Source organism: Bombyx mandarina, chromosome 11, assembly GCF_030267445.1.
Source record: "Bombyx mandarina strain Sakado chromosome 11, ASM3026744v2".
Classification (NCBI taxonomy): domain Eukaryota; kingdom Metazoa; phylum Arthropoda; class Insecta; order Lepidoptera; family Bombycidae; genus Bombyx; species Bombyx mandarina.
The window spans coordinates 6,912,711-6,934,749 of NC_143218.1; the positions used below are offsets into that span (position 1 = coordinate 6,912,711).

At 43.0% G+C, this 22,039-nt stretch overlaps 1 protein-coding gene and 1 non-coding gene across 3 annotated transcripts in view; one reads left to right on the forward strand and one right to left on the reverse strand.

The window, feature by feature from the left end:
- The window catches only part of fab1 (1-phosphatidylinositol 3-phosphate 5-kinase fab1), a 32,979-nt gene that overhangs the window by 6,706 nt on the left and 4,234 nt on the right, over nucleotides 1–22,039 (forward strand). The window contains exons 10-27 of one of the 2 annotated variants that reach the window (XM_028173263.2): nucleotides 6,547–6,667; nucleotides 7,433–7,541; nucleotides 8,198–8,450; nucleotides 8,724–9,384; nucleotides 9,978–10,182; nucleotides 11,093–11,210; nucleotides 12,740–12,926; nucleotides 13,517–13,648; nucleotides 14,025–14,115; nucleotides 14,447–14,649; nucleotides 15,258–15,376; nucleotides 16,596–16,724; nucleotides 17,281–17,403; nucleotides 18,156–18,197; nucleotides 18,769–18,828; nucleotides 19,201–19,289; nucleotides 20,514–20,626; nucleotides 21,364–21,466. In XM_028173263.2, the coding sequence (XP_028029064.2) occupies nucleotides 6,547–6,667; nucleotides 7,433–7,541; nucleotides 8,198–8,450; nucleotides 8,724–9,384; nucleotides 9,978–10,182; nucleotides 11,093–11,210; nucleotides 12,740–12,926; nucleotides 13,517–13,648; nucleotides 14,025–14,115; nucleotides 14,447–14,649; nucleotides 15,258–15,376; nucleotides 16,596–16,724; nucleotides 17,281–17,403; nucleotides 18,156–18,197; nucleotides 18,769–18,828; nucleotides 19,201–19,289; nucleotides 20,514–20,626; nucleotides 21,364–21,466 (2,858 nt within the window). The remainder of the gene's footprint in view (nucleotides 1–6,546; nucleotides 6,668–7,432; nucleotides 7,542–8,197; nucleotides 8,451–8,723; nucleotides 9,385–9,977; nucleotides 10,183–11,092; nucleotides 11,211–12,739; nucleotides 12,927–13,516; nucleotides 13,649–14,024; nucleotides 14,116–14,446; nucleotides 14,650–15,257; nucleotides 15,377–16,595; nucleotides 16,725–17,280; nucleotides 17,404–18,155; nucleotides 18,198–18,768; nucleotides 18,829–19,200; nucleotides 19,290–20,513; nucleotides 20,627–21,363; nucleotides 21,467–22,039) is intronic. The other variant, XM_028173264.2, reaches the window with a different exon arrangement.
- Nucleotides 1,344–1,545, reverse strand: LOC114242293 (small nucleolar RNA U3). Its single transcript, XR_003624633.2, has one exon. It is a non-coding gene; the product is annotated as a small nucleolar RNA U3 (small nucleolar RNA).

The window sequence follows — 22,039 nt, forward strand, 5'->3', positions numbered from 1 at the left end:
TAGTTCTCCTACGCGCTTACCCTCTCGAAGTTTCGAAGATATGCTCACGCGACACCGCTGTGGTGTCGCCCGATCAATGTGATTAACATTGATTGTTCGCAGACTAAATACTCATTGCAAAATTCGCATAAAATCGAAGGGGAAATACTCATAATTTCACTATCAAAGAAGTACGTTAAATTCTTAACTCGCTATTAAATACGTCGAACGCGGTGACAACACGCATCAGATTTTAATTTAACAAAAGTTTGAAATTTACATTAATTTGTTTATTTTTTCTCTGATACCATATCGAAAATTCTTGAGTTTGCAGCTGCTAGTAGTATAGGTATTTCAAACAAATTTTCCTTAGGCGTTGTTGACCAATTCACGAGAATCCTATCTTCAATATGACACTAAAAGGCTTATTACACTTTGCTAAATTTAGTCGACTGAATTCAGAAGCAAATTTAGAAGCAAGTTAGAAGCTTCTGATTACACTGTTCTTAATTCAGTTACTTAATCAATTGCCCGTTTAAACGCGACGAAGTTTGGACGTGTCGTGTGTGTCCGAGTATGGCCCCAGTATTGTCTAGACGACAAAAAATTGGTCTTGGCGTAGCCCTCGCTGTCGGCTCAGTTAAATAAAAATAAGAATATGGGTAAAGAAATATTTATTGCTGCGCGGAAAGTTAGCAAATATGAACATTATGAGTGATTTAGAACCAGCAGACTTCAGAAATTATCAACGAATGGATTCGAGATCGTTTGACCTAGTGACGCAGTTTATTCAAAAACAGGATACTATCCTACGAGATACTATAAGTTCAAAAGAAAGATTGGTTGTAACATTAAGATTTCTTGCAACAGGAAATTCGTATCAAGATTTAAAATTTAGTTCTTTAATATCCCAACCTCTGCTAACAACAATTATCCCTGAAACATGTCGAGCTATTTATAAATGTCTGGCATATTAAATAAAGGTAACTGAAATAACTACTTTTTATTCGGAAGTAAAAAACAAACTAAAACGTCCTTACGTGACTGAAATCATTAACTGACTTAACCTTCGAGCTTGTGCCAAAACCATGGGGCTAAGCCTGGTTTACTGGGATGTCAGACACAAACAAAGAACACTTAATCTGTCATATTTTAAAATACTAAATGCGATTACACCTTCCTAAATACGTTTATAATTAGGCTTCTAGATTATTCAGTCAGAAACCATCCATGCTACTGAATGCTATTACAGTACTACAATTCACTGAATTCAGTCGTCCAAATTTAGCAAAGTAGCAAAGTTTGCTACGGCTTAAGACGGAAAGGGAAGAAGACCCCACAATTTAAATAAGTTATTAAAAATAACCACTCAGATAGCGACAACATCCCACTCTTCCTTGTGAAAGGAAGCGAACGATCATTGATGACTAATGGCTAGTTAACCATTGCCTGCCTCACGCTCAGGATGCCGCGCCACGCCTCATCATCGTGGTTGTCGATCATTCACGTAGTGTGAAGTTCTCGGTAAGAGCTTACTATAGAAATGATCCTATGAAGTAAGGTCTTGTCGATAATTGTTGCTAACGAATCACGTCATACGACGATGGAACATCTCGTCAGCGCGATTCAGTTTCTGTGCATAAATCTGACAGTGACATCTATTGGTGACGCAAGGCATATACATTGTGCTGTGAACACGTGTCTACATTGAAAATTGATTGCGTGGAACACGTATCAATATAAATTTGAGGTTATTTACCTTATCAATAAATACCATTATTATTTTGAGTGCATTAAACTGGTTTAAAAATCTAAAGGCAAAATTATTATTCTATTAATTAAATGGTACAAGCTTGCATAGATAAATTATGAGAATTATGCCGTAGTTATAGTTGAGAGTCAAAAATATTTTTATTTTTGGCCTTATTCATTTAATAATTTAAAAATGTATCCGTGCTTTATCGAACAAAAAAGAAAGAATAAATCAACCCAATCATTATCTGAACATAAAAGAAAATCAAGGGACGACAGTCGTGTTTTTGATCATTTTCATTTGTTTGCTAATACCAATGTAAAATGAAAGCTGTAGGTTAGTCATATCGCAGATGTTTGTTAAGTCAATGTGTTCACACCAAGGTTACATATCTAGGTCATATGATGACATCAGTCGCGGTCATTGAACGTGCCAAGTTTACGAATGTTGTCAATAGATGTCTCTGACCTTTTTTATTACTAGCTATTGAAATATCACAACCAGAAGTACATAACCACAACCGCAGTTAGATTCAATTGCCATCAGGAGGGTCTTAACTGACTCGACTGAACAGCGAGTGATGAGATCGGATATGAATCGTTGTGATTAATTTCCGCTCGCTCGTAGGTCACCTATCGCAGACTTGCCTGTCGAATATCTGACGCTGTTTTTGGCCACATTTAAATAACAAATCAAATATTCTATACTAGCTAGACGTGCGCTAATCATGTTCGGAAAAGGATTGAACATGACATCGTTCTTTAGTGTCGGAACTAGTTCCAGTAAACATGTTCGCGGAACTGTTTAGTTACGCGGACATGTTAAGTCTAGTAGCTGTTTGTAGCTGTTTAGTTCCGCGGACATATTAAGTCTTGTAGCTGTATGTAGCCGTTTAGTTCCGCGGACATGTTAAGTCTAGTAGCTGTTTGTAGTGTAGCGAATCACGTATTAAATTATTATTAATTACACAATATTTTTCAAAAAAGGTATTAATAATACAATTTTTTAAAAACACTATATAAAAATAGATTGCCGCTGATGGCATCATTATAATTATTATTTTGTAAGGTTTTTAGTTTTAGGTTCATTGTTACAGTTTGTTTCATAATTTATTAATGTACTATTCCACTTTGTCATAATTTCAATTACTCTACTATTTTCATTATTTTTCAATGTATTGTACGATGCACCGGAAACTATAACCTATCAATTGTCAATTAAAATACCACGTTATTCTGATATACAACATATTGAGCTCGTTTTAGCTTAACAACCTTTTTCCCATAACCGAGATAACAATATATTTTATTTTCATTACGTAATGTAGCTAACAAAACTAGCGAAAGTGGTGAATGTTTTAAAATTCTCTAATTTTTTATTATGATTTTCTAAGAAATGGTCTACAAACACTTAAGGTTAAGTGCTCTTAGGAATGATGCATGGTCAAGGTCAAAATCCTAAGCAAAACATTTTAATTCATTCAACTATCGACTGTAACACGTAGGTCGTAGAACATAACTTCAATATTCATAAAAATGTAATGTGAAAGAACTCCACACGCAGTTGCATGCACGCGCTCCATCTCACTCCCTCGTATTAGCGCCATATTTCGCCTTATCTCTTTACGTGGACTCGTGTCAGTTCGGGACTCGTTCGGGTGGACTCGCCGCCCCACGCCTCCGCGCCGCGCGATACCTATGCTCTAATCATGTCCGCATGTCCGTCATGTTCAACGCGTTCGTAGTTCCTGCATAACAGTACACTTGGAATGGAAATGGAACTGTCTGAACATGTTAGCTTTGACAACTCGGATTGAATGATATAGTTCCATATGAGGACATAGTTCCAGGAACTATTTCGGTCCGGAACTACGCATGTCTAATACTAGCGAGTTAGCGACCCGCCCTCGCTTCGCTTCGGAAACTGTAATTTATTATTGATTTCTCCACTATTTAATGGATGTTATTATACATATTAGACTTGCGCAAAACATCACTCCTCAATGTAATGTGATATGACATCACTTTTACAGACAGGTGATATTACTCGAAAACATTACACATCACTCTTAACATTACTCGGTGCGTTCAATAGATACTGTGACGACGAATACATTGTATCTATATTGTATGTGTATCAACACATCACTTAGGTAATGATTCGGGTGTGTCATTACAGTAGTGTATTACAATACAAAGTATGAACTTTGTATTGTAATACACTGTTATATTACTTGACAGAGATTGACTTACTTAATAATATAATAATTTTATTTTTTACTTAATATAATTTATTGTGGGATGAACGGATTTCATATGGCGACTTAGACTGCAAATTGAGCTCGACAATAATGTTAATATACGAGAGCAGTAGATGCATTGTTTCGGCGCGATATCCTCAAAGTGCATCCAAGGAGGACTGTACTTTCATTTAGACGCCGTTATTTCTTTCAATTATTAAACACGCATTAAAACAAATAATAAAACTATCTTCAAACAAGTGCTTAAGTAATTCAAATCAAACACAAAAATTAATATGAAATATTACTAAACAATTACGAGCGACTAGCGATTTTACAAAAGTTGCGAATAAAAAATTAAGTAAGTACTTGCGGGAAACTACCGGCTGGCCGCATGAAAAATATAAACACAAATACCTATATTAAAATTCAGACGTACCATAGGTATAAAAATGTACCTAGCGGCCGGGACATACGGTTCCAAATCACTAGGAATAATTCCGTGTCGCTTGCTCATTTATTTTGCGTCGATCGGTCTGTCTCGCTCGCTCGGTTCCGTTCGTGTATTAAGCAACATTACACGACAAAGAAAGAAACATGTTGGGTGATGGTGTGATGTTTGTTTCCTTCGCGTAATGTGTGATGTTGCATTACATCGTAGAGTAATATTACCCGAGTAATATCACTCGCATTACTTACACATGTCTAATACATAGGGATATAGGGACAGAGAAAGCGACTTTGATTTATACTATGTAGTGATTAGCGTAAAATGTATCACTGAGCTGAAAACTGAAAAGATAGATACATAAATTATATAATATGTCTCTCATACTCTCTTAACGAAAACGGCACATGTTACATGATGTAACAGTTTCTTTCTACCTATTCGCTAGTAGACTTAAGGCTATTCGGGCTAAACCGGCAGGGGAGAGCTTTAGGGAGAGACTCAACCTTGAAAGATATGCTAACATCTGCCCTAATATTCCTAATAAGAATACTTTACCGAATAGGTATGGCGATCTCGCGTTGGCGAACATTCAGTTCGTGCGGTACTCCCTTATCGAGTTTTTCAACCTTGTTCGATAGAGCTATGATATAAAGATAAAGAGGTCGATATTGTTTTGATGCAGACGTTGCCAACTGCTGCTAACTCAGCGCTAGTTTCAATATAGTTAGCTTCCTCTATCGCCTTTAATTTATCGTTGTTGACTAGTTTGTCGGGAAACCACTTGGTTAATTTCTTATATGAAAATTTCCATATTGGAACCGTTCAAATGAATAACGAGTCGTGAGTTCTCGCCGAGCCCTTCGTCGCAAGCGACGGGTTCGACGAGAAAGATGACCGGTGCTTGAGGTACCTAAAAACACCGTTAGTGGATCGGGAGGATCCGAAATGACGTGTTTGGGGCGACGTCGACTGCTTTCCATTCTTTCCGCAGGATCGGGAATGTAGTTACCGGCGGCCACGATGAGAGGGTTCTGATGTCTCACGACATGAGGTCGTGCCGCTTTATTGAAGTGACTTATTCAGTAATAACTCGTATTTTTATCGTGTCCTCAATGATGAAAAATACAAATGTGTACTTGTTAGCAAATCCCACCCTTCTTGGCTGAGCCCTTGCTCGCCCTCCTGCCCTGGTAAAACTGGAAAGGCCTCCGGGCCACCAGTAATCTCAATCAATCATTGAGCATAGAAAAAAAAACTAAAGATGCATAATAAATGTATAAACAAATGATTAAACTTTACTATGTATAGAGTTTTGTATTTTTAGGTTACAAATGGGCTCTTTGACAACCACGGCAGCTTCATAAGTAATTTAAAAACTAGATGTAAATGTATATTCGGAATGCAGTTTCACACAACTGAGACCATATTGCAAGAAACTCAGAGCGTTTTGTCTCTTCCAATACAGTATCATTTATGATTAGTCATTCATTACTGGTGGTAGGACCTCTTGTGAGTCCGCGCGGGTAGGAACCGCCACCCTGCCTATTTCTGCCGTGAAGCAGTAATGCGTTTCTGTTTGAAGGGTGGGGCCAGCCGTTGTAACCATACTTGATACCTTAGAACTTATATCTCAAGGTGGGTGGCGCATTTACGTTGTAGATGTCTATTGGCTCCAGTAACCACTTAACACCAGGTGGGCTGTGAGCTCGTCTACCCTTCTAAGCAATAAAAAAAAAGAAGAAAAAAAATCTACTGGCGGTGGCGCGTATTGTGACCACCACGGGTGGTTGCTGCTTTGCCTATTCCTGCCGTGAAGCAGTCACGTTGGTCCCCTTCAAGAATGGGGGTCAGCCGTTGTACGAAACAATATTAAGTCTCGTACCTCTTGATCCAAGACGAGTGGCTGATTTCACGTTGAACTTGTCTCCGGGCATCAGTAGTAACACTTGTGGTCCTTGATCTCTTTCGCCAATGCTTGTGTTATTTACGAATAATATAACAATCGCAAAATCCGTCATCTGCCAAATGATCAGCTTAGGCATTAGAGTCGGACCGACAATGGGCGGTTTTTATCGAGTTTGATACCTCTATATATTCTAAGTGTTTCTGTTTCGTTGTCCACAGATGTCCACGCGACCGATATTGACGTGCGAAATTACGTTCAAGTTAAAAAAGTCCCCGGCGGTACAATACAGGATAGTTGCGTCATCCATGGCGTTGTCATGACGAAGAATGTCGCGCTCAGGTAAATCGAAGTAAAATTTTGATGAGCGAATTTAATTTAGTGCCACGTTCCACTCTCATCTCATATCACACCTCACCTCATTTCATTTCATCTCATCTCATCTCATCTCATCTCATATTTCGCACACACTTCGTTTCACTTTACCTTACACCTCACCTCATACCTCACCTTATCTCATCTTATACTTCATCTTACACCTCGTTTCACCTTTCACCTCACCTCACACTTCACATCACCTCAAACCTCATCTCACAGGTCGACTCACCTCACTTCACACCTCATCTTATCTCGTCTCACCACACCTCACCAAAGGTATAAAGGTAAACTATAATAGCGTAAATCTGGGGATTGCTGTGCAATAATAAAACTTTTGTTAATATGATATATAAATATCACAAGCCATCTGATAAGGTTTCGCATGTCGTTAATTACAGCTATGTGCTTAGTGCGAGTTTTTAAACGTTCCCGATAGCGTAAAAGTTAACTCAAATTTATATGCGGTTGGAACAGCGCCCCTAGCGGCAAACGTAGCCAAACGTTCCAAATGCATACAAATTTAAGTTAACTTTTTCGCTATCGAGAACGTTTAAAAACTCGCACTAAGCACATCGGTAGGGTATACTGCGAACCTTCACGAATGTGTGGCACATTTGCAATACACTTGAGACTTCCACTTGACGTCGTCGCATGGGGCGTTCGATTTGGCAACCACTTACCATCGTCTATCATGAGATCGTCTCAGCTAATAAGACGTGTAAATTCCAGAGGCATGCCCCGGCAGATGTCTAACCCTTCGATACTGCTACTGGACTGCTCTATCGCATATCAGAGGGTTGAAGGGAAGCTGACCACATTAGAACCGGTGCTGTTGCAAGTCAGTATCCAAATATATGTATTAATATTATTAACGTACACATGATTGTATATTTATTTATTTATACTATAATATTATGCTTATTATATGCTTGTTTAGTTATGGTCGGATAACTACTGTCGATGAAACTTGTTAAATTATTACGTATCCTAATTGCTTATAGTTATTACGATTACCGTAAAATGATGTTTGTATACATAATGAATCGATCTGGTATAATCTGGTACGAATATACTGGTAAAGTACTTTTGTCAGTTTCCGCGAGAAGATCCGACGAGAAAATCATGTGGGTAACTGATGAGTGAGACTAAGTTTTAGATATTTTTTTTATTGCTTAGATGGGTGGACGAGCTCACAGCCCACCTGGTGCTAAGTGGTTACTGGAGCTCATAGACATCTACAATGTAAATGCGCCACCCACCTTGAGATATAAGTTGTAAGGTCTCAGTATAGTTACAATGGCTGCCCCACCCTTCAAACCGAAACGCATCACTGCTTCACGGCAGTAATAGGGAGGGCGGTGGTACCTACCATTGCGGACTCACAAGAGGTCCTACCACCAGTATCTATTTAATTAATTAATTCTATTTCATCGTTATAATTGAATGAAGACGAGTTCTTGCGAGCACTGAAGGTAAGAGCGCGTGCGTGAACAGGAGAGCGAGTACCTGTCGCGGTGCGCAGCCCGCGTGGTGGCACTGGGCGCGGGCGTGATGCTGAGCCGCGGCTCGGTGTCGCGCGGCGTGCAGGAGGCGCTGCGGGCGGCGGGGCTGGCCGTGGCGGGCTCGCTGCGTCCCTCCGCGCTGCGCCGCGCCGCCCGGGCCGCGCGCGCCGACGTGCTCGCCTCCATCGACGCCAGGATCGGGACGCCGCGCCTCGGGACCTGCCACAACTTTTACGTCAAAAATTGTAGGTACAACTTCACAAACGCAGACTGCGGTCAGCTGCTAGCCCATATATCGACTTTTGAATAATCGCTTTAGTTATCGACTGTTTTCTGTTTGTTAACAACTGCTTAATGACCGTTCCACATCTAGGCCTAGACTAGGATGTTTTTACCCGAGTGGCAACCTCAACCGCGACCGGTCGATAAAGTGTTTAGTGATCACTGTAATGCCACCCGACCGGCGCGTCCTTCGTCGTGACAGTAAAACTATTAATCGAATCACAACAACTCAACAGATTCCGGAAAAACCCTGATGGTGCTCGAGGGATGCGCCGAGCCGAACCTGGGCTGCTGCATACTGCTGCGGGGCGCTTCCGTCCAAGAACTGATCCGCGTCAAAAAAGTGGTAAAGTTCATGCTCCTGGCGTGCTACAACTGGAAACTGGAGAGGGCCTTCCTCGGAGACATAGAGGCCGTGCTACCCGAGCCCGGCATGACCTTCGACGACGATAAGGACAACGTCGAGGGCCACGCCGGGGCGGGCGAGGACCGGGAGTTGAAGGGTCAAAGCGAGGCCGACATCTTCGACTTGAACAACATGAACAAAGTCATGGAGTCCGTGTCCCATCTCAAAGCGGACGTCAGGACGAACGGAGACCTCGCCGACGACGAGGCGTCAAACGGGAGTCCGAACAGCGACTCGAACAACGACGACCTGTTCTCTTGCACGAACAAAACTAGCTCGGACCACAAGCCGACGGCTGGCGACGCGCATCCGCCGGCTGACGACCCGCTGCAGCAGCCGAGGCAGGCGCGGAAGGCCGACAGCGACAAGAACCCCAGCTGCGGCGTGCCCATCCGGGACTTCAGCGACCCGCTCAGGGCCACGCTGTCGGCGGACGACGACGTGTTCCTGCCCCGCGAGGAGCAGCTCAAGGCTGACTCGCACACCGACAGGCAAGTCGCACCCGCTCGCCATATGCACGGGCGGGGGACAGTATGCAATATGGGAAAAGTCAACAGCTTAAATTGGCATAATAGGATAACAAATAGGTCAATTATACTATAATATTATTATATTAACTAAATTATAAACGTTTATAATAACACGGTCGCTGTGGTGATATGGGAACTTCACATAACGTATTAAAAAAAAAAGCATGATGATTTTTTTACTTCGTTTTTTTCAATCGTATTGGTGTTAGAGCTAAGTCTGCCCATTTCTGCTATAAAAAAATCGTGAAACAGCCTATCTAAAATTCCAATTGCCTCGTGTCGTCTTGATGGGGGCGTTCACCTTCTACTGGACCACTAAGCACCAGATGAACGGTGAGCTCGCTCACTTATATAATAAAAGGAAAATACTTGAAATTATGAAAGGCGTGTCATTGTATCCTGGTGAATGTGAGACGATAATCTCAAACTTATATATGCAAATATAACGAGTGTACATAATGTCCAGTCGCGCGGGGCCCATTGCACCAGACTGCCTGATATAGCGGACGGTTACGTCCTAAGAAATATTAAAGGAAACAAATTGCTGCAAACAGATGGTCGACTGATGATGTAGTCCTGTCGATGTCTCCCAACATGGTCATACCGGCCCCGTACGAGGAGACGGAGGCCGGTCGCCGCAGCAAGGTCAGGATGTACTTCCCGCCGCCCCCACGCGCGTGTCACCCCTCCCGCGCGCCCCCCACCCCCCGGCCGGCGCACAGGGACGTCGCTGCCGCTCAGCTCACGCCGGTTGTCAAGGTAAGGTCATTCGCTCGCTGCTCATACGGTCAGAGTTCTGCAACACTACATGGTCCCGCCTATTTCTGCCGTGAAGCAGTAATGCGTTTCGGTTTGAAGGGTGAGGCAGCCGTTGTAACTATACTGAGACCTTGGAACTCTTGTCTTAGGGTGGGTGGTGGCATTTACGATGTCTATGGGCTTCAGTATATGTGCAGTAACGATGGTTTATTAACTGTATAGTATGTGTGAAAGTGCACAAATGTGGGAAAATAAAGTAAAAACTGCTGAACGTAACTTGTCGGAACCCTAAAAAAATTGACTTTTTCCTTGAAAAAGTCTCAGTAAATGACCACCACTTTACTGAGATTCTATTTCATACCATATCATATCATATCATATTATCTCATCTTATGTCATTTAATTTCATCCCAGTTGATTAATGTCTCAAATTAATCATCTTTATTTCAAGTCGCGCTATATTATCATTTTTCATAAAAATAAGAATATAAATTAAAAGACATGACCTAAAGGTCTTAGTTACCAGGTCATAAAATTCTAAAAAAATGAGTTTAAATATTGTTTGTCTATATTAATATTTGTCTAAAGTCTAGTCTTGGCGAAGTCTTTGATAATATTATAATCATAATGTACAAACTTATAATTTTAATTAATTATTGTCGTAATTCGACTAACAGGGGACCATTGGGGGACGGCGGGATGGATGTAATATGCTCTGCGTAAACCCTGTCCCGCCGTCTCAATATCTCAGACTGGGCTCCGGCCCGGTCTGGGGTAGGGTTCCGGCTGTGAGCGGCAGGAGTTTTAGTGAGGTTCAACTTCCATATACTCCGCCCGACGTGCGGGGCGATTTTCTCCTGTAGAAAAAACCAGGGGACCACTAGTGTAATAGAGAAGCGTATTCTTTCAGGAAGCCCACCCGTTTATCCGGGAAGCTATAAGGGCGAGCGTAGACGACCCCGCGGTGAGGAGGAGCCTGGCCCACTACCGCGCCACGGGCGGCCGTCTCGCCGCGAACGGACACCACTGTGAGTTTGTACACGTGTTTACAGCACTGCAAACTGAACCTTAAGTCTTATCGAATTAAGGTACATTTTCTTATTTATTTATTCAACTTAATGCACATAAATACAATGGCGGACTTAAGCCTGAGGCATTCTCTACCAGTCAACCAAGGGTGGTGTAGTCCTGTGGTAGGTGCATAACTTAATGTGAAACAACCAAACTACATTATACAATATACAAACACATACACGGTATATATACAGTCAAAATCTGTTATAACGACATCGAAGGGACTGCTCATATTCAGTCATAAAAACCGATAGTCGTAACAACCGGTGATGCTTAATGTGTATCGTGCAAGTACAAACAAATCGATAGGGAATTATTGGAAAAATATATTTACATAATACGCGATTTTTCTTCAATATTAATTTGTTTTCTTTTTCTTTGCGACATTTTGAAAGTTTCACGAATAACTCCACAAAGTTTTGGTGCGTCTTGTGTATAGATAAGTTTACAAACTAACTGAAGAGATATGAAGAAGCGGTCTTTGACTACCGAATGTACGTGTTTTGTTTCAAAGAATTAGAAAAGACCCTACACTAAACTAAATCCTATTGTTTTCTTTCCTGATTTTAAAAGCCATTGAAGACAAATGTGGATACCTATTCAAATTGTTTACAATACAGCTTAGCCGGTCGTTCTAACAGATCTAATTCTCCGAAATATTAGTTAAATGTGGTCGTTTTATGAGGTATGTCGTTATTACCAATGTCGTATAAAGCAATATTTTTAATAAGGCGGTCATATGGCATTTAGCCGGGACCTTTGTTCTTGGTTGTTATAACCGGCATGTTGTATTAAACGATGTCGCAGTAAACGGTTTTGACTGTATATATAATCACATAAACAACGTACACAAATTTATATCATGATAATAATATAAAATTTACACATATATCTATATATAATAATATAATTTTCTTGTGTCTCTTCGAAAGGTTTTGAAGTCGTCGCGGCCTAAAGGATAAGACGTCCGGTGCATTCGTATCTAGCGATGCACCGGTGTTCGAATCCCGCAGGCGGGTACCATTTTTTTCTAATGAAATACCTATTTAACAAATGTTCACGATTGACTTCCGCGGTGAACGAATAACATCTTGTAATAAAAATTAAACCCGCAAAATTATAATTTGCGTAATTACTGTTGGTGGGACATATTGTGAGTCCGCATGGGTAGGCACCACCACCCTACCTATTTCTGCCGTGAAGCAGTAATGCTTTTCGGTTTCGAGGGTTAGGCAGTCGTTGTAACAATACTGAGGCTTTAGAACTCATATCTCAAGGTGGGTGGCGGCATTTACGTTGTAGATGTCTATGGGCTCCGGTAACCACCGTGAGCTCGTCCATCTAAGCAATAAATAAAACGTACCAGAAAGTATGCGGTAACGCCACTTGAACGACCGTGGTGGTCACTCTACGAGATTCAATTTAATAACAGATCTTTATGAAGTGGGAGCCGTTGACAGCTCGCCCCGTGCGTTGTCCGCAGCCTCGTGTCCGCTGCACCGGCCGTCCGTGGTCAAGGAGCCGCCCCGGGAGCCCGAGCCGGATGGGAAGCAGGCGGAGGACGACGCGCACGACCCCTTCGCCCCCGAGAACCACCAGCGGCTGAGCCTGCTGCTGTACAGCTACAGCAACAAGTCCGCAAACGTGCCGGACTTCTGCGTGAACCCTTGGTGAGAAACGTGGCTAAGATAACCGTTAGGATCGGGAGTTTGGCAGAGACTGACTAAGTGAGCCCGATGTAGGTGTCTTATTGAAAGTACTATAACAGTACCCTCTCGGTCAGCCACTATCGGAGGGTAAAAGCTGTATCAGTAAAAAATCGGTAATCCAGTAACATCAAGATAAACAGCAGGCACCACTCTTCGGCTTGTTTCTGTCCCTAAATAATCAACTTATATTTATTTATTTATTTGTTTTTCCTACTTAAGCTGATGGTCTAAAGAGACCGTATCAGCTTAATTTTAACTAGTAGGTGAGCTCACTGGGCTCAAACGTGAGACGTTGCTAACACAAACCCTAGCAAGAGCCGTGCTTCGCAGAATCTACCACCGGATCGGAAACGCGACCCACTGAGAAGATCCGGCGAGAAGCTCAGTGGGCTGTGTCTGTGGGTTAATTTACTCGCCGAGCCCTTCGTCGCAAGCGACGGGTTCGACGAGAACGATGATCGGTTATATTTATACAAAATGTTATACAAAAGGTTTGAGACTGATGCATTACGACCACTAAAAATGTCTAATTTAACATTAAACTGCTCCAGGATAGTGACGATGGAAATGTATGGGAGACACGACATATCATTGGGCGCCTTCCTCGACAAGTACTGCTTCAACGGGGACTACAAGTGCACCTCCAACACCTGTCAGGTGCCCATGAACCAGCACGTCAGGAGGTACGTACAGGGGCGGCCGGGGGAGCGGGGGAACCCCTCACTGGCTGCCCGCACGAGTCGAACGTGAACCATAAACAAGCCATAGAGGAGCTAATGACACAAAAAAAAAAAAAAATATTGCTTAGATCGATGGACGAGCTCACAACCCACCTGGCGTTAAGTGGTTACCGAAGCCTATAGAAATCTACAACATAAATCCCACCCACCTACCTTGAGATATAGTTACAACGGCTGCCCCACCCTTCAAGCCGAAACGCATTACTGCTTCACGGCACATATAGGCAGGGTGGTGGTACCTACCCGCGTGGACTTACAAGAGGTCCTACCACCAGTAAGTTCAAACCAATAATGAATTTTGCCTGGTGCACTCTTGCAGGTTCGTCCACGGCGACGTGTGCATCACCATCACCTGCAACACCATCGGGCACAGCAACGTGGACAAGGCGCGGCCGCAGCACGCCAAGCAGGTGAGCTCTGCTGACGTCACACGGTACTCGAACGACCTCATGATTGTCTGTTCATTATCGGAGCGTTTGATGCCACTAACTAACATAATCATAAAAAGGCTTACAGTTTTGACGTTGCGACTTTATCAGTCCTCGTTCGTTTTTTCCATTCCATTCCTACATATATAAGTCGGAGAAGCCACAATTATTAATACTATCGTCCGACATCGTAGGGGCGAATAGGGTGATCGAGCTAAGAGAAATATTGAGTACACCAATCACCAAAAATTGTTGTCTTAGAACAATTTAGAAATCTTCTCGTTGTTGAACGGTACGTGATGATGATGGGCAGGTGATGTTCTGGTCGCGCTGCGAACGTTGCGGGTGCGCGGGCGCGGCGCGGCGGCTGTCGGCTCGCGCGGCGTGCGTGTCGCTGGCGGGCTACGTGCGCGCCCGCAGCCTGTGCCCGCGCTACGTGCGCGCGCGGACGTGCCCGCACCCGCTGCACGCGCACGCGCACGCCTTCGTCAGCAACCTCACCACGGCGTACTTCAGGTACCTACCAATCTATATCAATATATCACCAATTCTTTTCATATTAAAACATGCATATGGCTATATTCCAATAGAGGCTATTTCAACGCAATTTAATGACACTTTTATACCTCTATTACTCCTAACTGCCCTTCTTTCTCGCTCTCTCTCTTTCTATCACGATCCTCAAGAACGCGAGTGATACACTTTTAAACTTTCTCATGAAACTCTACTTAAGTTAAATTACAAAACATTATGAAGCTATAATTTCATTCACCTAGTCCTTACTTTATGACGCAATCTATACTTCCACTTTTTTTACTGCATACATGGGTGAGCTCACGGGCTACCAGGTGAAGTTATCGGAGCCCATGGACAACATCATAACGTACGTGAACGCCACAATTCACCAACCACACAATATACAGATCGGAGTTTCAATTGAAATATATAACTGCTGTTCTGATCTTCAGACTAATAAGCAAGGCGATTTCGGCTGCCTTTGTGGCGTGCGTCCCCCCTGCCCTCTGCGGCGCACCCTGCCCCCTGTGGTCCCCCCTGACCCCTGCGATCCCCCCCTGCGCGCGATAACACAACCTTATCTACGATCTACTACTTCACGTCCGCAGGTTCAGCAAAATAACGGCGTACGACATCCAACTACCCCCTGAAGAGATTTCAATCAACTACGACATGAAACAAATGAGGGAAGATCTCATAACTCAACTGAACGAACTTATGCTTAAAGGTAAGATTGAAATTGAATTGATAATCGCGAAACAGTTCAGTAAGAAGTTTAGCAAAACCGACCGAACGCTGTGTGATTACTGTGACGTCATTTGGGGCCAAAACAAAAAAAGCTAACCACAGATTATGTTTAACGGTAAAGCACATACAGACGTGAGAAAATGCTTGGATTTTTAAGTTTTTATTAGTAATCCATATAAATATAATATAAATATGGATATGAACGTAACGAACGGAAATTATGTCCGTCTGTTCTCACGCATTCATTTTGACGAAAGCTTAAACTGTGGGAAATAGTATAGGTTGTCTCTCATCCCAGAGCTGACTGTGGGCTTCGGTTCCCGTGACACAGTGTCGACGCGGAAAACCAGCATTGAAATAAAATTCAACCAACATTATTAATGCGAAAATTTGTAAGGATGGGTGTATATATGTTTTTATTTTATTTTTTTATTGCACTGATGTGTGGACGAGCTCACAGCCCACCCGGTGTTAAGTGGTTACTGGAGCCCATAAACATCTACAACGTAAATGCGCCACCCACCTTGAGATATGAGTTCTATGGTCTCAGAATAGTTACAACGGCTGCCCCACCCTTCAAACCGAAACGCATTACTGCTTCACCGCAGAAATAGGCAGAGCGGTGGTACCTACCCATGCGGACTTGCAAGAGGTCCTACCACCAGTAATGTGTTACTATTTCGCGCAATAACTAGTTGACGTGTCCTTCTTTTGTACCAACGAAGACTCCCCCACTGGCGGCAGTAGACTGCCAGCTTTCGAAGACCAAAAAAAGATTTCCCATTCGCTATGTATCTACAGGGACGGCTGTAGAAAAAAAGGAAGGCAGCCAAAACGTTGGGAAGATAAAATAAAGAGTATAGCCCACATTGGAGTCAAATAGCACAAAAAAAAATATTATTGGCAATCTTATATCTGGCTGTAGGCAGCGACTTGACTCTGCCCCTGGCATTGCTGAACTCTATGAGCGACGGTAACCACTCACCATCAGGTGGGCCGTATGCGCGTCTGCCTACAAGGGCATTAGAGGAGACCTTTGTCGAGAGACAAGCTGTTTTGAAGACCACAGCGAACGCCGAACGGAATACTCAATTATAAGTTGGATTTTAATTTAAGTTCTTATTAAGTAATTTATTAAGTTAGTAATTAGTAAGTAAAACAGCAATAAAGGCTTATTTTTTATTTTTATGTGTCTACAGGTCACGAGACGTTCAGCAGTATCTCGGACCCTGAAGCGGATAAGGAGTTCCAGACCTTCAAGCAGCACACCGATCAGATACATCTGGCGCTGACGTCGTCCAGCATCCACGAGACGGACTCGCTGAGGGGTGAGCGGTTCCTGTTCAAGGAAACTCTATTACGTTATATTTTATTAAATATATAAAGATGAGGACGATATAAAGTCGACTCTGGCAACAATGGTATTGGGAACAGCCGGTTGCCAGACTAAAAAAAAGAGAATGTTAAAGAATCGATTCCCCAAAAAATTAAGCCGAGAATTTTAATGTTAAAGAAACGTCAACGAATATATTTGTAGTGTTGCACAAATAATGTCTTTTTCTTCAAGAGAAACTTCTTTAGGAACGTTGAGAGTAAAATTTAACTTGCGATAGATTCGTTACGACTAGAGAGAAAAGATACAATTTAGGAAGAGCGAGAGTGAGAAAATAGACAGAGCGTCTCGCGAACCATTCGACCGTGGAGAGAGGGAGAGGAGCGAGATAGATCGTTTCTCTTATACACACAAATACCACTCTACACACACATACTACTTCTCAAATACTATATACCCTAAAAGAAGTTTAACTTCTGTCACGTGCACCAAGTTGCATGCGCTCCAATTTTTTTTCGTAAGCTTTAATATCGAAACTTTGTCAAGCATAGATGCCGTCCGACGGCTGTGGAGTGTGTCCGATTCGATTATCTTTGGCGAGAAGATGCTGCGCGACGCCCAGGACAAGTGGTCCACGCCCGGGAAGAACACGAAGACCGTACAGGAGACTGCTGGTGCGTATCGTAGTGTTGCACATTGTCCGTTGGAGTCCGGTCAAGTGTTAATAAAGTTTTAAGTGTTGCCATTTGTTGAATTTTGTCTTCAAATTGTATTTCACACTGGCACGCCGTTTTGTGGGTCCTCACGGATAAGCACCACAATCCTGTGTTTTTTTTATTGCTTAGCTGGGTGGACGAGCTCACGGACTACCTGATGTTAAGTGTTTACCGGAGCCTATAGACATTATAGACATCTACATAAGTGTCGCCACCCACCTTGAAATATGAGTTCTTAGGTCTCAATTTTTACAGTACAGCGGCTGTCCCGCCCTTCAAACCGAAACGCATTACTGCTTCACGGCAGAAATAAGCGGGGCGGTGGGACCTACCCGCGCGGACTCAAAAGTGGTCCTACCGCCAGAAAATGATGTAATGCAATTAAGGATCGGCTAGCATCTACACGCAACTGGGACTTTGACCACATGCCTCAATATTCAGGTTGGGACTTGAGGTCACCGCTCACGGCGCTATCTTTTTCTAATTAATAATTGAAAAAGGACACATCATCGCGAATTAAATAGAAGTTTACATTTCAGAAACGAAATGTATATGACAGAAATTATTAAAAATACGCTATGGCTAAATTTGAGGGGGAGAGGGATGAGCTTGGTCTTAGGCGTGAGGGGGTAGGTAGGAAAGAGAAGATATTGTACAACTATTCATTATTTATTAATCTTTATATTAATTTTATTTTATTTTATTTCCAGCCGAAGATAAATCTGATGTCGAAGATTCTTCCGGCGATAACGGTAGTTGGATTTTTTTTTATTTAATGTCATTTAAGTTTAATAATGTCATTTAAGGCGATCCTCTACATTCGCTATTTTTTAAATATGTACTAATTTTTCATGTGACGTCACCTAAATTGAGTAGACGATATATGGCATGTTAGTGGTGTATCCCGACGTACTGGAAGTGCTTCAGTCCATATACATATGTATATATCAGATTTAAAAAAAAATTAAAATTATAAATACAATACAAAAATAAATCATATAAATAAATACACAACACCCTGTATAATACAGGGAGTGTTATTTTTGATAAAACAAAAGTCGCTATGTTTCCTGCACTAAACACATCGAAGTGGTTCAGTAAACGTATTGTAATCAGCTATTTAGTATACATATGTGTGTGTCAGTCTCCGGTGCCACTGTGGGATCATCATGTACATTATGTACATTAACAATTGCCTTTTTGTGGATGTAATTTTTTTTATTCATCGCAAATATTGTTTGTTTTGTTCTATAACGACGCCGCAAATACTAATGCTCACCAATACCAACCGATAGTCATGACTAACCAGTACTCACATTTTAGGCACCACGTATGTGTTTTCCACAGACAACTCGAGCCGGGAGCTGGACAAGGAGCACGGCGGTAAGTGACGCTCCCCCCCCCCCGCTCCCAGTGGGGGGGATGAGCTACGATTCTGCTTTTACTATCTGTGTAGGTCGAGCGCACGTCCTATCATGTGGTCAGTGCTCACCATCGCTCATGGACGTGAGCACAACTACACGTACGAGGGGATGATAATTTTCAAAGCTGTTAAGCCTCGAAGATTTGTCTGAGTTAGTCACTACAATACCTGTGCTCTAATCTTGACCCGTCCAGTCATAACTATTGGACGTGTGCTCCCGGACATCAGCAACGACCAGCGTAGACAGCGCATTGAACTGAAACGCCAGTACGTAGGTTAGTGTGTAGTGGCAGTAGTACTGTACTGACGCACCCCCCCTCCTCCCTGCGCAGGTGGTGACGAGGACGAGGAGCGTGGCGACAAGAAGACGGCGCGGCAGATTCTGTCGCAGCTGCTGTCCAACAACCAGCCCGCCAGCCACGTAACTATAACGTCTCCGATATCGCGCACCACGCCTTAACTACCCTCAGTATTATCAATGACTGGATAAGGTTTTATTGGTGCCACCATCCTAGTCCAGTTATGAAGCAGTCATTTCCGATACGAAGGGTGAGGCAACCCTAATGTAACAGACTTGAATCTTTGCCCTCACGTCTCAAGGTGGGTGTGGTACTCTCCGATGTACATGAGCTTCGGTGAGCACTCAACACGAGAAAAACAGACTTTAATCACATCACGTTTTGTTACTGATCTCACGGAGTCTGTGGGGGGTTCGGTGTGCCATGGACGCGTCGAAGCTTAATTCAACAAGTTGTGTTTGAATTAAATTATAATATTGTGTACAAAATCTATAATTAAGCTATATGGAGGGTTATTTATTGGCTTTAATGACCCTGTAACACGTAGAGCGAAGTTATATTGGTATTTTATTAAAAGTTTAGCTTCTGTGACTTTGTATAAGTGTGGGAGGATGGGATAAACGTCGCATCAGAAAATTCCTACTATTTTACTGGGACGTTACTACATTCCATCTCGTCTCTATTCAATCAATTTTGTTTAATTTCATCCCAATGAATAAAAATAATAAGAAAAATCAATATCTTTTTTTCATATTACGCAGTTGTATAAGCTTGACACTGGCAACAATGGCACGACGAGAAGCGAGTTGCCATATCGAAAAAAATAAAATAAGAAGTACCCTTTTCTTTAGTTACATTATTTTAGTAGTCGTGACGGGCTTGATGTCTCCACCACAGACTGTGACCATAGATAGTACAATATTTGAGAACTGTGGTATAGTGAAAGCCGCTAGTAGTCGTGTGGTACGCCACGTCACGCTATCCGAACCGAAGTTGCCAGAGATCTGGTACCGAATGCCCCTTCACGTTATTTCGGATCCTTCCGATCCACTAACAGTGCTGTTAGGTCCCCCAAGCACCGGTCATCGTTCTTGTCGAAGCTCTCTCATCGGGCTCAGTAAATTAACCCACAGACACAGCTCACTGAGTTTCTTGCCGGATCTTCTCAGTGGGTCGCGTTTCCGATCCGGTGGTGGTGCAAAGCACAACAATTGCTAGGGTTCGTGTCAGCAACAACGTCAGGTTTGAGCCTCGTGAGCTCACCTACTCGCCTGGTGACGCCGGTATGGTCTATCAAGTCCATCAGCTTAGGTAGGGAAATAAAAAGATCACCTTGTCCGTTGCAGAGTGGCGTGGTGGTGAACGGCGTGCTGCCGGTGGTGTTGGCGGGCGCGCTGGGCCCTCTGCTGGCTGCCGCACTCGCTTCCGCCGCCTACCGCCGCGCCCGCCAGCGTCACGGGTACCGGCCTTGTCGCTTTTGCTACCACCCTGCCTATTTCTGCCGTGAAGCAGTAATGCGTTGCGGTTTGAAGGGTGGGGCAGCCGTTATAACTATACTTGAGACCTTAGAACTTATATATCATGGTGGGTGGGGCATTTACGTGTGGATGTCTATGGGCTCCAGTAACCACTTCACACCAGGTGGGCTGTGAGCTGGTCCACCCATCTAAGCACTAAAAAAAATAAAAAAAACAACCCGGCTTGTAGGGTGGGGTCATTATAGAACACAATCGCGAATTCCACCTCAGCCCTGGGCTGCCTTGACGGCTCAATATCAGCTGGACTGTGAACACATTCATTCTAATACACAAAACAAAAGTATCATGTTGATAATAACATACAATTATTAATAATAGCTTAGTCTATATTGGTATTGTCGGTTAGACAAGAACAGACATCAAAACTTGAAAGAGAATTTCTTAGATGAATAAAGACCACGTTCTAGTGCAAGTTATCGAACTTCAAGTACAACGTAAAATAAAATAATCATTTATATAGTTTTAATCGGTTCAACTTGGTGCCAGAACGTCCTGCAAGCCCGCACGGGTTGATACCACCACCTATTTCTGCCAATAAACAGTTTTTATACTGAGTTGTACGGTAAAACCTGAGGCTTACATTGATAAGTGGTTAACCCCAGATGAGCCGTGAGTTCGTTGACCCGTCTAACCAATAAAAACTATTCCATGTTTTCAGCGCGCCATCCGAGCCAGAGGAGTCAGAGTCCGTGGCCCGGGATAAAAGTGACGGTCAGAAGTCTAAAGAAAAATCAGTTGAACACATCGAAGTTGTTCTAAAGGTGAGTGACCGCCCCCCTCCCCGGACTCCCGGGGTGCCGCCCGGGGGGAGGTTTGTTGCATCAGTATGGACGCCACTGTATCTGGTCGAATATCGCAGGCTTTATCATACCTATTTAATACGTTAACACGTTTTTGATCCCATCATCTCGTTATTACCATCGCACCGCCCGCCACCGGAGCAGAGTTCATCCATAGTATCTGTAGCCACTGCGTTCATCCACAGTGCGTTTCCAGAGATCTTTTTTGCCACTCACCATCCGGCTTTGGAATGAGCTCCCCTCAACGGAGTTTCCAGAGCGCTCTGACATGTCCTTAAATGAGGCTTGTGAAGAGTACTTAACAGTACGCAGCGGCTTGGCTCTACCTCAGAAATTGCTGAAGACCATGGGCGACGGTAACCACCCACCCATCATGGGACTATATGCTCGTCTGCCTATAAGGACAAAAAAGTGTCCACGAATGACTACAACGAGCGAGTTTTTTTATTATTTACTAGCTGACCCGGCAGACTTCGTAGTGCCTCAATCACTCGTCTATCGAAGATGAAATACCTAAACTTTTGTATAAAATGA